General features: G+C 33.0%; 1 protein-coding gene and 1 long non-coding RNA gene across 5 annotated transcripts in view; one reads left to right on the forward strand and one right to left on the reverse strand.

Moving 5' to 3' along the window:
- Nucleotides 1-2,104: 2,104 nt before the first annotated feature.
- LOC106079577 (multiple epidermal growth factor-like domains protein 6) overlaps nucleotides 2,105-13,252 on the reverse strand; it is a 65,651-nt gene continuing 54,503 nt past the window's right edge. Inside the window, exons 33-38 of the mRNA XM_056017414.1 lie at nucleotides 12,526-12,601; nucleotides 12,314-12,417; nucleotides 10,933-11,067; nucleotides 10,400-10,498; nucleotides 9,749-9,821; nucleotides 2,105-2,347 (exon numbers count right to left, since the gene is read on the reverse strand). Coding sequence (XP_055873389.1) covers nucleotides 2,185-2,347; nucleotides 9,749-9,821; nucleotides 10,400-10,498; nucleotides 10,933-11,067; nucleotides 12,314-12,417; nucleotides 12,526-12,601 — 650 coding nt within the window. The 3' untranslated portion in view covers nucleotides 2,105-2,184. The remainder of the gene's footprint in view (nucleotides 2,348-9,748; nucleotides 9,822-10,399; nucleotides 10,499-10,932; nucleotides 11,068-12,313; nucleotides 12,418-12,525; nucleotides 12,602-13,252) is intronic.
- LOC129923970 (uncharacterized) lies at nucleotides 3,921-7,632 on the forward strand. 4 transcript variants are annotated; one of them, XR_008775941.1, is made up of 5 exons: nucleotides 3,921-4,050; nucleotides 5,587-5,729; nucleotides 6,144-6,243; nucleotides 6,653-6,766; nucleotides 7,430-7,632. It is a non-coding gene; the product is annotated as an uncharacterized LOC129923970 (long non-coding RNA). The 4 variants fall into 4 exon arrangements; XR_008775943.1 differs by lacking the exon at nucleotides 3,921-4,050 and adding an exon at nucleotides 4,063-4,250; XR_008775942.1 differs by lacking the exon at nucleotides 3,921-4,050 and adding an exon at nucleotides 4,064-4,320.

A 13,252-nucleotide genomic window follows, 5' to 3' on the forward strand; every position in this document is an offset into this window, starting at 1 on the left:
CAGTGAAACAATGGTTAAGTTTGAATGATCCTGTGTATTATTTATGGTTCTAACTCTGTTTTTTTAACATACACAGTGAGCTTTGGGCTGATCTTTGAGGAAGTGGGGATGGAAATGGGGTATCAGATAGGAGGATTGCATGACGCCTCAACTATCAGAGAGGAGGATTGCATGACGCCTCAAGCTCTCACATCTTCCATTGTAAAGTAAAGTTTCCCTTTTCAGACCTTGCGATCTATGGGGCAGATGAATGTTATGTGGCCAGCACAACGACCAACCGCCTTTACTTTCCCTAACTAAAGTCAGGTACCCATTAGAGTTGGGTTGACTCAGGGGCGCCCTAAAAATCCAGAAATTCAAAATCCCAGTCTTCACCGGGATTCGAACCTAGGACTTCAGGTTCGGAAGCCAAGCTCTTAACCATTCGACCACCGCGCCCCCACACATCTTCCATTGAGTTAGATCAAAAAAAGATTTGAATCCAAGTTCCTCTCATTTAGGTGGCCAACGGGGGTTACATTACTCAGCCACAGACACTAATAGTAACAAACAAAAAAGATGATTACATACTTATTTGCATTGATTATAGATAAATTAAAAAATGATAAAATTATTAAATCTGGTAAGTATTAGCATTTATACAAGTAAAAATAAAACAAAAAAAAAACATGTGCACACTTATAAACATATATTTAAACACATGTTTACAATGAAGCACAGACATTCTCATTCATGCAAATGCTAAAGGTAAGACAACAGTATAAACACATGACATATACTGTATTCTTTTTTTAAATATACACATTTATCCTTATTAAGACATAGCCATAGAACTGCATCAGCTTTCAATTATAATCCTTTTTATGACAATTTAACGTAATATTGGCATTGACCATTAGCATCCATCTTTCAATTCCATTAGATTTGTTGTTACTTGCTAAATGAAATGGCACAACAACTTATGATTCTCTGTGATATAAAGCCTTTCATTAAGAAAATACTTATTCTGTCCAATTATAATATTTTGTATTGCCAACATTGAGTCTTCAAACCTTAACCTAATACTGTGCCATGTGTTTGAATCTTTATAAACAAAATCAAAGTTGGCAAGGCAGACAGGGTATTTGGTATAGACTCTTTTCAAGTTTAGAGGGAGAGAGAATCGCATCAACTTTTTTTTTTTGGAGTCTTCTTGTTACTTAGCATTCCCAGTGAGCTGTGATCCAATCTAGTTTTATGGACATACAGGGGAATGAAATATCTGAGAAGATTACAAGTTGCCTTTAGATGCTCACAACTCAGCTGAAGCTAATTTGTAATTGAAAATTTCTTAACCTCCGTGTTGTAAAATTTAAGCTTAACCACCATCTGTTACATAGCTAAGTTAGTATTCTGTTGCATAGTTTAAGCTAATCAACTCCACAACCCCAGTTAGTACTCGGGTAGTTTATACCACATCCATCCACAATTAGCACTCTGTTACATAGTTTATTCTAATCAACTTCTCTGAGGCATTTTTACGTCTCGAGAGACGATCTTTTCCCTTTGCAACTTTTTGTGTGACTAAAGAGGCCAATCCTTGATACGCAGCTGCGTAATCAACTTCACAACCACAGTATCTCCACAACCACAATATCTATAAAAATGTGGGAAATAATCCAGTATACAGATAAAGCATTCTACACCACCAATTTAAGCAAGGAAAAAAAAAAGCCAAGTCACAAAATATTTTGTAGGCCTTTATGTACACTCATCACACACATCCAGTCATAATTAACAAACCAGATTTGATTCAATAATGAATCTGGTATCTACAAATTTAAGTTTACTTTAACACTAATATCACATATGAAGCAAAAAAAAAAACAACACGGAAAAGGCTTTGAAATTATTCTAAAGGGAACATTCTTATGAATACACTATCAACTGGTATATTTCTGTTCCTAATCAGACAATCTCCCTCAGACATAGCCCTATATTTGTCTTCATTTTAAAATACAGATTGAGCACAAGTTTATTTGTGCTGATTGAGAATAACAATCTGCCGATTGAGAATAACAATGGTGCCGATTGAGAATAACAATGTGCCAATTGAGAATAACAATGTGCCAATTGAGAATAACAATGTGCCGATTGAGAATAACAATTACATCGACTTTCCACTGAGCTCTAGGGGAGAGAGATTTACTGCAAAGGGTTTGCTTGAGTGTCTGGCTCATCCTGGCCACTTGGCTCCTGACCACTCGGCTCATCTATTTCACTTCCCTTCCATTCCAAGCTGTCTTGAAAGCTGGACCGATTGATTTCATAATTCTCTTCACCTAAGTTCATGTCAATATTTCTGGGTCTGAAAAAAAATATGCTTTATTTATTTTGGGGTATCATTTATGGAAGATTTTTTAAATGCATACAAGAAAATAAATCATCAAAAGTGGTAACTATATTCTTTAACAGCTTTCATTCCACATTTTAGGTTGGGAATCCATTTATTTCAATACTGTAACTATTTTTTTCCAATAAGAAATAATGTAGAAAAAGTAAAGTTAAGTTCCACTTTCGGACCTTGCCATCTATGGGCCCGAGCAGATGATGTAAAGATAAATCTGTTTCTGTTGTCCATGGTTTAAAAGAGTGTCATGTGGCCAGCACAATGACCAACTGCCTTTGCTTTTCCCCATCTAGTCTCAGCTGGTTGCCCTAAAGAACCGACATTGAAATCCCACCCTATAAACAAAGCCCCATCGAAACCATTCTGGCGCGGTGTGGGGTAATAAGGTTTCATTGGGTAGATTGACCTACTTACAATCGCCCCTATAAAAACGTTAACGGATCGGTGTGGGATTTTAGTTATTGGGCCGTTAACGTCTTTCCGCTTTCGTGCCGGTGTGGGATTTCCCCAATCACGCCAGAACCAACATGATGAAATCTTTATTATAACATAAAAAACAATGTTATGATGTTTTAAAATGTAGTATTAATCGTCTTAAAGCTAAATGTTGTTTTGAATCCTTTTTGTAAGTAATATTAAGATTTTAAAAAAAAATTAATTAGGGTTCTATTGGGGAAATCCCTAACTGGAATAGTGAAGTTTTACCCGTATGGGCCCAATGCAGACTTTTCCAATAAGAAATAATGTAGAAAAAGTAAAGTTAAGTTCCACTTTCGGACCTTGCCATCTATGGGCCCGAGCAGATGATGTAAAGATAAATCTGTTTCTGTTGTCCATGGTTTAAAAGAGTGTCATGTGGCCAGCACAATGACCAACTGCCTTTGCTTTTCCCCATCTAGTCTCAGCTGGTTGCCCTAAAGAACCGACATTGAAATCCCACCCTATAAACAAAGCCCCATCGAAACCATTCTGGCGCGGTGTGGGGTAATAAGGTTTCATTGGGTAGATTGACCTACTTACAATCGCCCCTATAAAAACGTTAACGGATCGGTGTGGGATTTTAGTTATTGGGCCGTTAACGTCTTTCCGCTTTCGTGCCGGTGTGGGATTTCCCCAATCACGCCAGAACCAACATGATGAAATCTTTATTATAACATAAAAAACAATGTTATGATGTTTTAAAATGTAGTATTAATCGTCTTAAAGCTAAATGTTGTTTTGAATCCTTTTTGTAAGTAATATTAAGATTTTAAAAAAAAATTAATTAGGGTTCTATTGGGGAAATCCCTAACTGGAATAGTGAAGTTTTACCCGTATGGGCCCAATGCAGACTTTTCGTAATCAAAAAGTGTATGTGTGTGTGTGTCTGATTTTTTAATGTGCACACTAAAAAAAATATATCTATATCTAGTAATATTTAATCACACATAGAATCTAAAGTTAAAGGAGAACATATTTGTTTTTTTTTTTTTTGTTTTTTTTTAAGATTTAGATTTTTAAAAAAAGTTTTATACATTTTAACATTTTTTTCAACCAATGAAAAAGAAGCATTTATTTCTTTTAAGCTCGCGATATTCGGCACAAACTGGATTATTCAGTCTTCACTCTAGAACGTACACACGTGGATCAAATTAGAGCTAGCTAGATCTAGATCTAAATCTGTTAAGTTATTAGTTATACTACAAGTTATAGAGCTATAGTCACTCTAGTCTAGGTCTAGTCAATCTAGACTTTCATTAATATAATAGATCTATTATAAATAATTATATGAGCTGTACTTCTTGATATCAATGCATATGTCATGATATGTTCTTCAACTCATGGCAGCAATGGCAGCAGCCATGGAAATTCAATTGGAATGGTCGTAACTTATAAGTTAAAGTCTTAAGCCTATCACAAGTACAGATCATCATCAGATGACGAATCTCTAAGTACTCTAACACTACTAACAGATCTAATCTAGATAGTAGATTAGGTCTAGACTTAGAATAGATTTATAGATAGATTTATATCTAGATAATCTAGAATGCTAAGAATCTAGATCTAGAGATAGATCTCTCTAGACTCTACACTAGTTTTATTGTCACATGTAAATTATGAGTGAGTCTGGTGTGAATGTACACTTTGGTTTCTTATAGTTATAATGTTTTTTGTTTGGTGTAATGCACAAATTGTAAGACAAATTTCCTTACGGATAATAAAGATTATTATTATTATTATTATTATATAATATTATTAATATATATATTATATCTAGACTTGAGACCTATTAAATCTAGATCTAGACGACTTAACTTAGGTGATTAACATGCATGCGTTATGACTAGATTTACTATTTAGAATAGATTCTAGAATCTACCATGAAATGCATCTGCAGCATAGAATTAGATTTAGTTTAGGACTTACTAGATCTTAAATCTAAATCTACTACCTTTTAACTTTTAGGGCAGAATATTAGATCTAGTGACTCTAGTCTATATGCCTATCTAGTCACCTAACTGTAAACTAATACTTAGACTTAGGACTTTGGACACTTTGGTATATTAATATAATAATTATTATACTCATAGTACTCATACTCATATATAGATTTTAGTTCTATTCTAATTCAAATATTTTGAGGTTAGAAAAAATTGACCTAGACTTATAAGATATACTAAGACTTAGTAAACTTAGATCTAGATCTAATAAAAGATAGTCTAGAATAGTCTAGATTCTAAAATCTAGTTGTTATTAGAAAATTTAGTAGATATAGAATAATATTTAATATATTTTTAATACAGACTAATCTTTAATTTTTTCATACCATAGGCCAGGCGATAGGTCATTTAGATTAAATAATTCTAGATCTAGTAACTAGTTATAGTCATAGACCTATAGACTTATAATCTTATAATATAGATATTTACTTTGTAGAGACTAATGTACAATATTAGGCCTACACTCCAGATCTTGAAAATCTAGTCTAAAGTTTAGAATGTTTAAATTTACACAAATAAATAAAATCAAACGTTTATATTGGTTTTAAAATCAGATATTGAGATATGTCTAGAAAAATATGTATATATATAGTATATCTATATTAGGGGCCTATATATAATAGACTAACGCCACTAACGGCTAACCCTATAGCTGCTATAGACTATAGCCCTATATTGACACTGTTTTTTTTTTTTTTTTTTTTAATGTTCCTTCAGAGTTGAAGATATCTACTTGGTAGTCTAAACCTCAAAGGAGCTTAGGGAAGTGATGGCAGTTGCAGGGTATGAACCAGACGACCATGCAGAGACCAACGAGGCGACCAAACAGTCCATCGTGCATACCACATAACCAGGTCCAGGTAGCGTTAGATCTTTATTCACCAATACTCAATATATGTTAGATTTTATTTTTTGTAAATTTTAAAGACTCTAGGCTCTATGTAATAGAATTAAATAGATCTATACAGATCTAGAAATTCTAGATCTATAAACTAGACATAGATCTAGATTATATTTAGATCTAGCTAGAATATCTAGAGGTCTTAATACTTATTATTATATTATACATTTTTCTACAATTTGATCTAGGATTCATTCTATAGGCTTAGCTAAGGCTTAGGCTTTTTAAAATTTCATTGTGTGGATACTGTTAAAGAAAAAATACAGAGTCTCATCATTAGGCTATAGCAACAGTTTTTCTTATACACCATACCATAAACATTTCAGGATTTGTCTTTATTGTAATTTTATTTTGTTTGTTTGTTTTTTTTTAGAATGCCAGTTTTCTTTAAGGGCAGCTGACAATAAGAATTGTCTATGTATGCACTACAGATGCTGTTCAATATCTTTTCATGAGGAAGCCTGCTCAAAAAGGTACGAAGAATAAATTTTTCTTTAAGATTACTGATCAGTGACACCCCCCCCCCCCCATCCCAAATGAAAATTTTAATGAGATCAAATCGATTAAATTAAAAAAATGTAAAATAAATGTTAATCTTGTGAAACAATGTTCGAGAGCAATATCTTCAGCTTTTTGTAATTTCACTGAGATTTAAGTTCATTATTAATTTGCATAAAAAATTATAATGAACATTTATACAATGAAAATAGGGCCTACATAGAATTGTTTTTGACCTAATGTCATTATATAGCAACAATCCTTCTTGTATACCTTACCTTAAACATTTTGTGTTTTGCCTCTATTGTAATATTATTTTTTTTTGCATTCTTTAAACATTTTTTATGTTTTTATTTATTTTTTTTTAATATTTTTTTTTAACAGATCGCCACATTTTCTTTAGGGGAAGTTGACATTAATCTTTTAGGTTAATAATAACCTATGCATGCAGTACAGATGCTGTTCATCATCTTTTCATAAGCAAGCCTGCTCAAGAAGGTAAGAATTAAATTTTGCTTTTAGATTACTGATCAGCAATCTGAAAGTAAATTGTTAATGGGATGGAATTGATTAAATGTAAATAAAGAAATGCTATCCTAATTTTGAAATATGCTGGTTTTGGGGTTTTTTTTTTGTTATGTTTTTTTTAAGTTTCACTGTGATAATTGTTTATTTTAATTCTAGAATAACTTTTCAACCAACTTATTTTTAAAATTACCATAGAACTCTAATTACAACAGAATATAGTTGTATTAGTAAGAGCCTGTGATAAAGTTAATATAAATAAATTGGACAAAATATAATATTGAATGAATTGAAGCCTAGCTCGATCTAGTCTGCCATTGCACTTTTAGCATAGTCAAATACCAGTGCCACATTTGCTGACACCAATTCATAACATTTAATTTAAGGAGAAGATTGAACTCCAAATTTTGAAATACCATTAATTTTTGTGTTGCTTAATAGGCTTTAGAAGCAACCTAATTTTTGAGCACCGTTTATCATCAAGGGCTGGAAATATAACCGTTAAATAGTATGTCCACATAGATAAATGTAAGGTCTTCTGATGTTTAATTGTTAGATTCTTTTTATTATTAATACAGCTTGAAGGTAGTTTTATTACATGACTATAATATTTATTTGTTTGTTTGTTTGTTCCAGCTGCTGCATGGAAGTCAAAATATGAATTATTGCCACCAGTCTTGAAGTCAGCTTGTAAAGAATGCTAAGAATTGAATGAAAATGCTGTCTTGATATCTTGTTTGTGCTGTTATATTTGTCTTTTGTGTTGGTTAATTATTCCATGAATAAAAAATAAAAAAGTTAATTGTGTAAGTTTGATTTAAGAATAAATGATCAGAGCATGCAAGTCTTTTATAGTACGTTACCAAAAATTGTATTGTTTGATAGTGTTCAAACCCAAAAATGTAATTTAACTTGTCCATTACTTTATAAATATGTTGACATTATAGCTAGATGTATATAGAAATCATGCACTGATTCAATTATTATAATTTCCAAACAATTATGTCAAATAATTCTATTGCTAGATCTAAATCATCAGTGTGAAAGTAGACCTATGTAAAAGGTTAAAAATCTCATACTAAACCATTGAGCTGCATTTGAACTAAAAGGGCATTATAAACAAAAAATCACTAATGAATTTGTTTTAAACTACAGTATTGAAAAACATTAAAGATTATTCCTAATTTCCTAATTAAGCCATAATAAAATTTAATGACTGAACCATCGGAGACAGTATTTGCATGATAATACCTAATTGAGCCCTAATAAATATTTCAATTACTAAACCATTAGGGCCAGCATTGGACCGATAATGGCACAATAAGGGTTATCCCTAATTGAACCCTAATAAATATTTCAGTTACTAAACCATTCAGGCCAGCATCGGACCGATATTGGCACAATAAGGGTTATCCCTAATTGAACCCTAATTAATATTTCAATTACTAAACCATTCAGGCCAGCATCGGACCGATATTGGCACAATAAGGGTTATCCCTAATTGAACCCTAATTAATATTTCAATTACTAAACCATTAGGGCCAGCATTGGACCGATAATGGCACAATAAGGGTTATCCCTAATTGAACCCTAATAAATATTTCAGTTACTAAACCATTCAGGCCAGCATCGGACCGATATTGGCACAATAAGGGTTATCCCTAATTAAACCCCAATGAAAATCTCAGTTACTAAACCATTGGGGCTAGTATGGGCTTGATTAGGGCGCGATTCTGGAAATCCCCAATGAATCCGGAAGTGGGTTTACCCATACTGGGCCGATATTGGCACGATTAGGGTTGCCCGTATTGGTCCCTTATGGGAACCTAATGACGCCAATGTGCAAACGGTATGCGCGCCCATTAGGGCGCGATTTGGGCTATTTAGGGCTGCAATTAGGGCAAAGGGGGATAACCCTAATTAAAACTGATACTGGGCCGTTATGGGCATGTTTTCACCAGGATTCGAGCCTGGGTCCCTAGGTATGGAAGGCAAGCACTTTACCAGTCATCCACCATGTCTTGAAGAAATATTGTAATATGATTTAATTTTTTTAAATCCACCAGATGCAGTGTAGATGTTTTAAAATTAACATGTGCCTTTCAGAGAATTGTTGATTGAAACACAAACAATGTTTTCATATTTAGCAAGTCATTCTCACTGTTTTTTTCTTCTGTTCACCAATGACTTTCTTTGGACTCATGATGGGAAATTAAAATTCATTTAGTAAAGAGAAAATCATTAAAGATCAGCATAATGTTCGAGTCTTCCTTCAAAGACATGCTGAATCAAACTGATATCATGATATCAGTGGTGCATTTATCTTATGTTAAGGAATGCACTCCTGGTCAAACTGAAAATTGTTTGAGTGTAGAGTCATTGAAATACTGGTGTACCACTGTGATATTATTAATCACTTATTCCTCCAGAAGCTTACACGTCATGCAGACTCTAACTATAATTCAAAATCTTATTTAACATGTACTGAAAAAAACAACAGAAAAAAATGTTTGCTGGAATAACTATTAATCAAACCCTTAGGAAAGTGTACAAAGGGAAATAACTCTTATTTTTGTAATCACAAACATTATAGTGAGCAAACCACAAACCCTTCAAACCCAAACACTAAACCTAGTTTTCAAGAATGTGCTTTTCTAGATTTCTAAATGAGGTTTACCGGTGAATAACAGTAAAAAAAGAATGACTCACTCTAAACATCAGTACATACATTAAGGTAACAGCGACAAAAACTACCCTGGTGAGTAATAAAATGCAATGGCTGTTTGGTTGTGTGGTTTGCGTGCTGGACTGTCGTTCAGCGCTATCGATGGTCCCGGATTCAAACCCTGCCCGCTTCCATCCTACATCGTTCTTCGGGAAATTTGGACAAGGAAGTAAATTATCTTCAGCTATGAAGGAACATTTGACAAACAGGTAAGAGCAACAAAGACTTACCCTAAACACCAATAAGTACATATAGGTAACAGCAACAAAGACAGAACCAATGGTATATACTTGAAGTAATTAGCTGAGGACACAAGAAAATATAATTCATTGAAATTGATCAAACTCAAAAATTCTCTCTTGTTACAATTTTTAAATTTGTCGAGAAACAAAATAAGTAAACACAAAATTCGTAAATATTAGGATGTACGCCGATGAAAAACTGAAGAATTTCGACCATTTCAAAACCAGAAAGTCAGGAAGAATCAAGCTAGCGGAGAAGTTTTAAAATGTCTTGAAAAAAGTTTTCAGCATATGTAATTGCGGATGCCTCTAGAGCGTCCTTGTTATAAGCAGATGAAAGATGTTTATTGCTTAATATATTATACTTTTGAAACACTGGTAGGTAATAGCTTCATTTCACTTGGCTAATATTCAAATACGGATTGCTACATTAAAAATGTAGAACATCACAAAGTTCTTGAGAAGACATTGCGTCCCTCCCCCCCCCCCTCACACAGTTTGAGAAATGCTGATTTAAACAGATTCACGTATTTTCAAGTAAAGATGTCTTGGATAATTTCATTAAGTTCAATAATACATTATAGGTCGTCAGAAGAGTCGGCCGGAACCAAACTCATCTAAAAGTCTATGTTGACTCACGCTTGCATTCTCCTGAGACTCTGTCCTGACAGTCTTGGCCCAGGCAGGTTATTCTGCAGTCCCCCTTACAATCAATGCCATATTCAAATAAATCGCACACTGCAGGGGAAAATAAAATTATTATAGTAAATGCCAGCGTCTAGGATGTATATATCTACAGTCTAATTTAGTTACCCTGAAGTCATTGTGTACTTTAGTTACCCTGAAGTCATTGTCTACTTTACTTATCCTGAAATCATTGTACAAGCAAATCTTTCTTAAGATGTGGCCATGCACTTTAGAAGGTCTAAAATCCATAAACCTAATATATTAACATATATTCTTTAATTGAGAAAGAAATCTAGAGTTCTGAAGGAAAGACTAAAATAAATGAACTAAATATATCAATGTAAAATCAATTATCTTTTTAAAAATTCTATAATTCTGTAAAAAGTTTCCCTTATCAGAACTTGTGGTCTATTGGGCAGATGATGTTAAGGTCATCTGTTTAAATGCATACAAAAAAAGTATTGAAAGAAAAAGCTTACACTTACTTAAATTGCAGCCATGTTGAGCATCCTTGAAGCCAGCTTTGCAGCTGAGGCAGCTTCCATTAAACTTACTACACGCTGTGAGACATTCAGGACAGCCATTCAAACAGTTCATTCCCCATTCATAGTCATGACAGTCTATGCACAGAAACATATTATTATAAATATTATTCAAAAGTTACAATATATAAGTTGATATGTTCCAAATGTCTAATCTAATGACTTTCATTTGTGAAGAAGCAACTATGGATCATCTCATTTTCATGAGATGAATGCAGCCCACAAAGCAATAAACATCAAAATATCATTTAATAAATTACACTATATAAGGTATGCTATAAACTTGATATCTTCCAAATGTCTAATCTAATGGTTTCCCTTAGTAAAGAAGGGACTATGGATCATTTCATATATATGAGATTAATTCTTGGGCATTTGCTATGATCGGAACAATGTTGCACTCCATCTAATTATCTTTGAAAAAATTCTGTATCTTATTTTTTTATTGTAATATATATTTTGTCTAATCATCTGCAATTAATCTGACTTTTGTTCCTGGACTAATGCAGTTTGGTAAATAATTTATGTAAATTAGAAATGGTAGTGGACCTACGACTGTTTCTTGAGGTACCCCTGAGTTAACTGTTATATGTGTTGATTTAGAGCCATTTGATAAAAATTCCTGAATCTAATGATGTAAAGTACCAGCCATGCCAAAATATTTTAATTTTTTAAGCAAGCTTTGGAGGTGAACTTTGTCAAATGCCTTATATAAACCTTTTGAATCATCAATGAGTCCTATTAGTTGAGTTTCAAATAATCTACTTCTAGTTTCACTTGGTTGTATTAGTTAGTAAATCTTAAAAAAAAAAATTACAAATATGTTCTTTGGCTCATTTATACAGAATGGCTGAAATCTCAAGAGCTTTGCTTTCAAATGAGCTAAAATCTGTTGTTAATTATAATTATATAACAGCTTTTTTGTTGTGCCTGAAAAGTTTTTCCATGTTAAATTTGGAAAAAAAATATTTTTAGTCTAATGGTCAGCAAGTAGATACATTCATTTTTTAATTAAAAGCTTTTGGAATTCCCCCAAGTAATCTAGAACTATTATTTTTTTACCAATTTAAGTCCCTTTGGCCTTTCAAATCTCTTTCAGCATTTCAGTTCTCTTTTTACATTTCAGTTCTCTTTTTACATTTCAGTTCTCTTTTAATATTTCAGTTTTTTTGTTGTTTTTTTTACATTTCAGATCTGTTTTTAAATTTCAGTTTTATTTTTACATTTCAGCTCTCTTAGATCATTGCAATTCTCTTTGACCTGTCAAGTTTTTTTTTTCTTTTAGCAGCTAAAAATATGGTGTGGATATTTCATTGTATGTCACCTTCAGGACACTTGATCTCAGCATTGCATAGAGCTTCTTTTTTGTTGACTCGTTCTCCCACACACTGTTTTCCTCCATTGGCAGGCTGAGGATCATCGCAGTATCTTTGAGAACAAAAAAAACAAATTACTTGAGACACAGTGTAGAGCAAAGTATGAAATAGCTGTAATGTTTGAGTAACAAAGAAATGACAAAGGCAGGATATGGTTTACCTGTAGCGCACCTGCTCTAGGCTTTTACATTCTCTGGAACATTTCCATGGTCCCCACATGCCAAAATTACCATCAACTGCCAAAATATAACATAGACATTTTAGAGGAATGTATGGCCATGTGATATGCGTTTCAGATGCTTACCATGATGGCCTTGAGTTCAAACCCTTCATACCTGCATCCCCTGATATTCCCCAGTTTTGGTGTAGGATATAACAATCTTCATTTCTGAAGAAATATATTAAACTTATAAAACAAACATTTGAGATTGTCTTTGAAATACACCTTCCAAGTGGACAAGGTATTAAAGTTCTCTTGGACAACTGTTAAAAAAATTAGCTTACTTAGCTTATAGGTTGTTTTTTTAAATTGACCCTTATTGCAGTAAAAAAAGACAACAAGGTGTTTGCCTTTACTGCTTGAAGATAAACTTAGCATGCATACTTGAGTACATGTTTTGTTTATACTAGAGATCGAGATCTATTTCTACACTCTTTATCTCTCTATTGCGATGTTTTCTTGAACTAGATAAGCATACTTTTCAATATCTATTATATGTTCAGAATCAAATATATTGTCATTGTTATAATTATGTGGCATATCAAAATATAAAAACTTTACTAGGCACTTAGTGAATCTATCATGATGACTGAGAAAAAGGAAGGCTAATCCCTAGCAGCCTTATCATGCATATATATATATGATTACCGGTCACTTCATCCCCGGT

The sequence above is a fragment of the Biomphalaria glabrata genome, chromosome 18 (genome assembly GCF_947242115.1).
Source record: "Biomphalaria glabrata chromosome 18, xgBioGlab47.1, whole genome shotgun sequence".
Lineage (NCBI taxonomy): Eukaryota > Metazoa > Mollusca > Gastropoda > Planorbidae > Biomphalaria > Biomphalaria glabrata.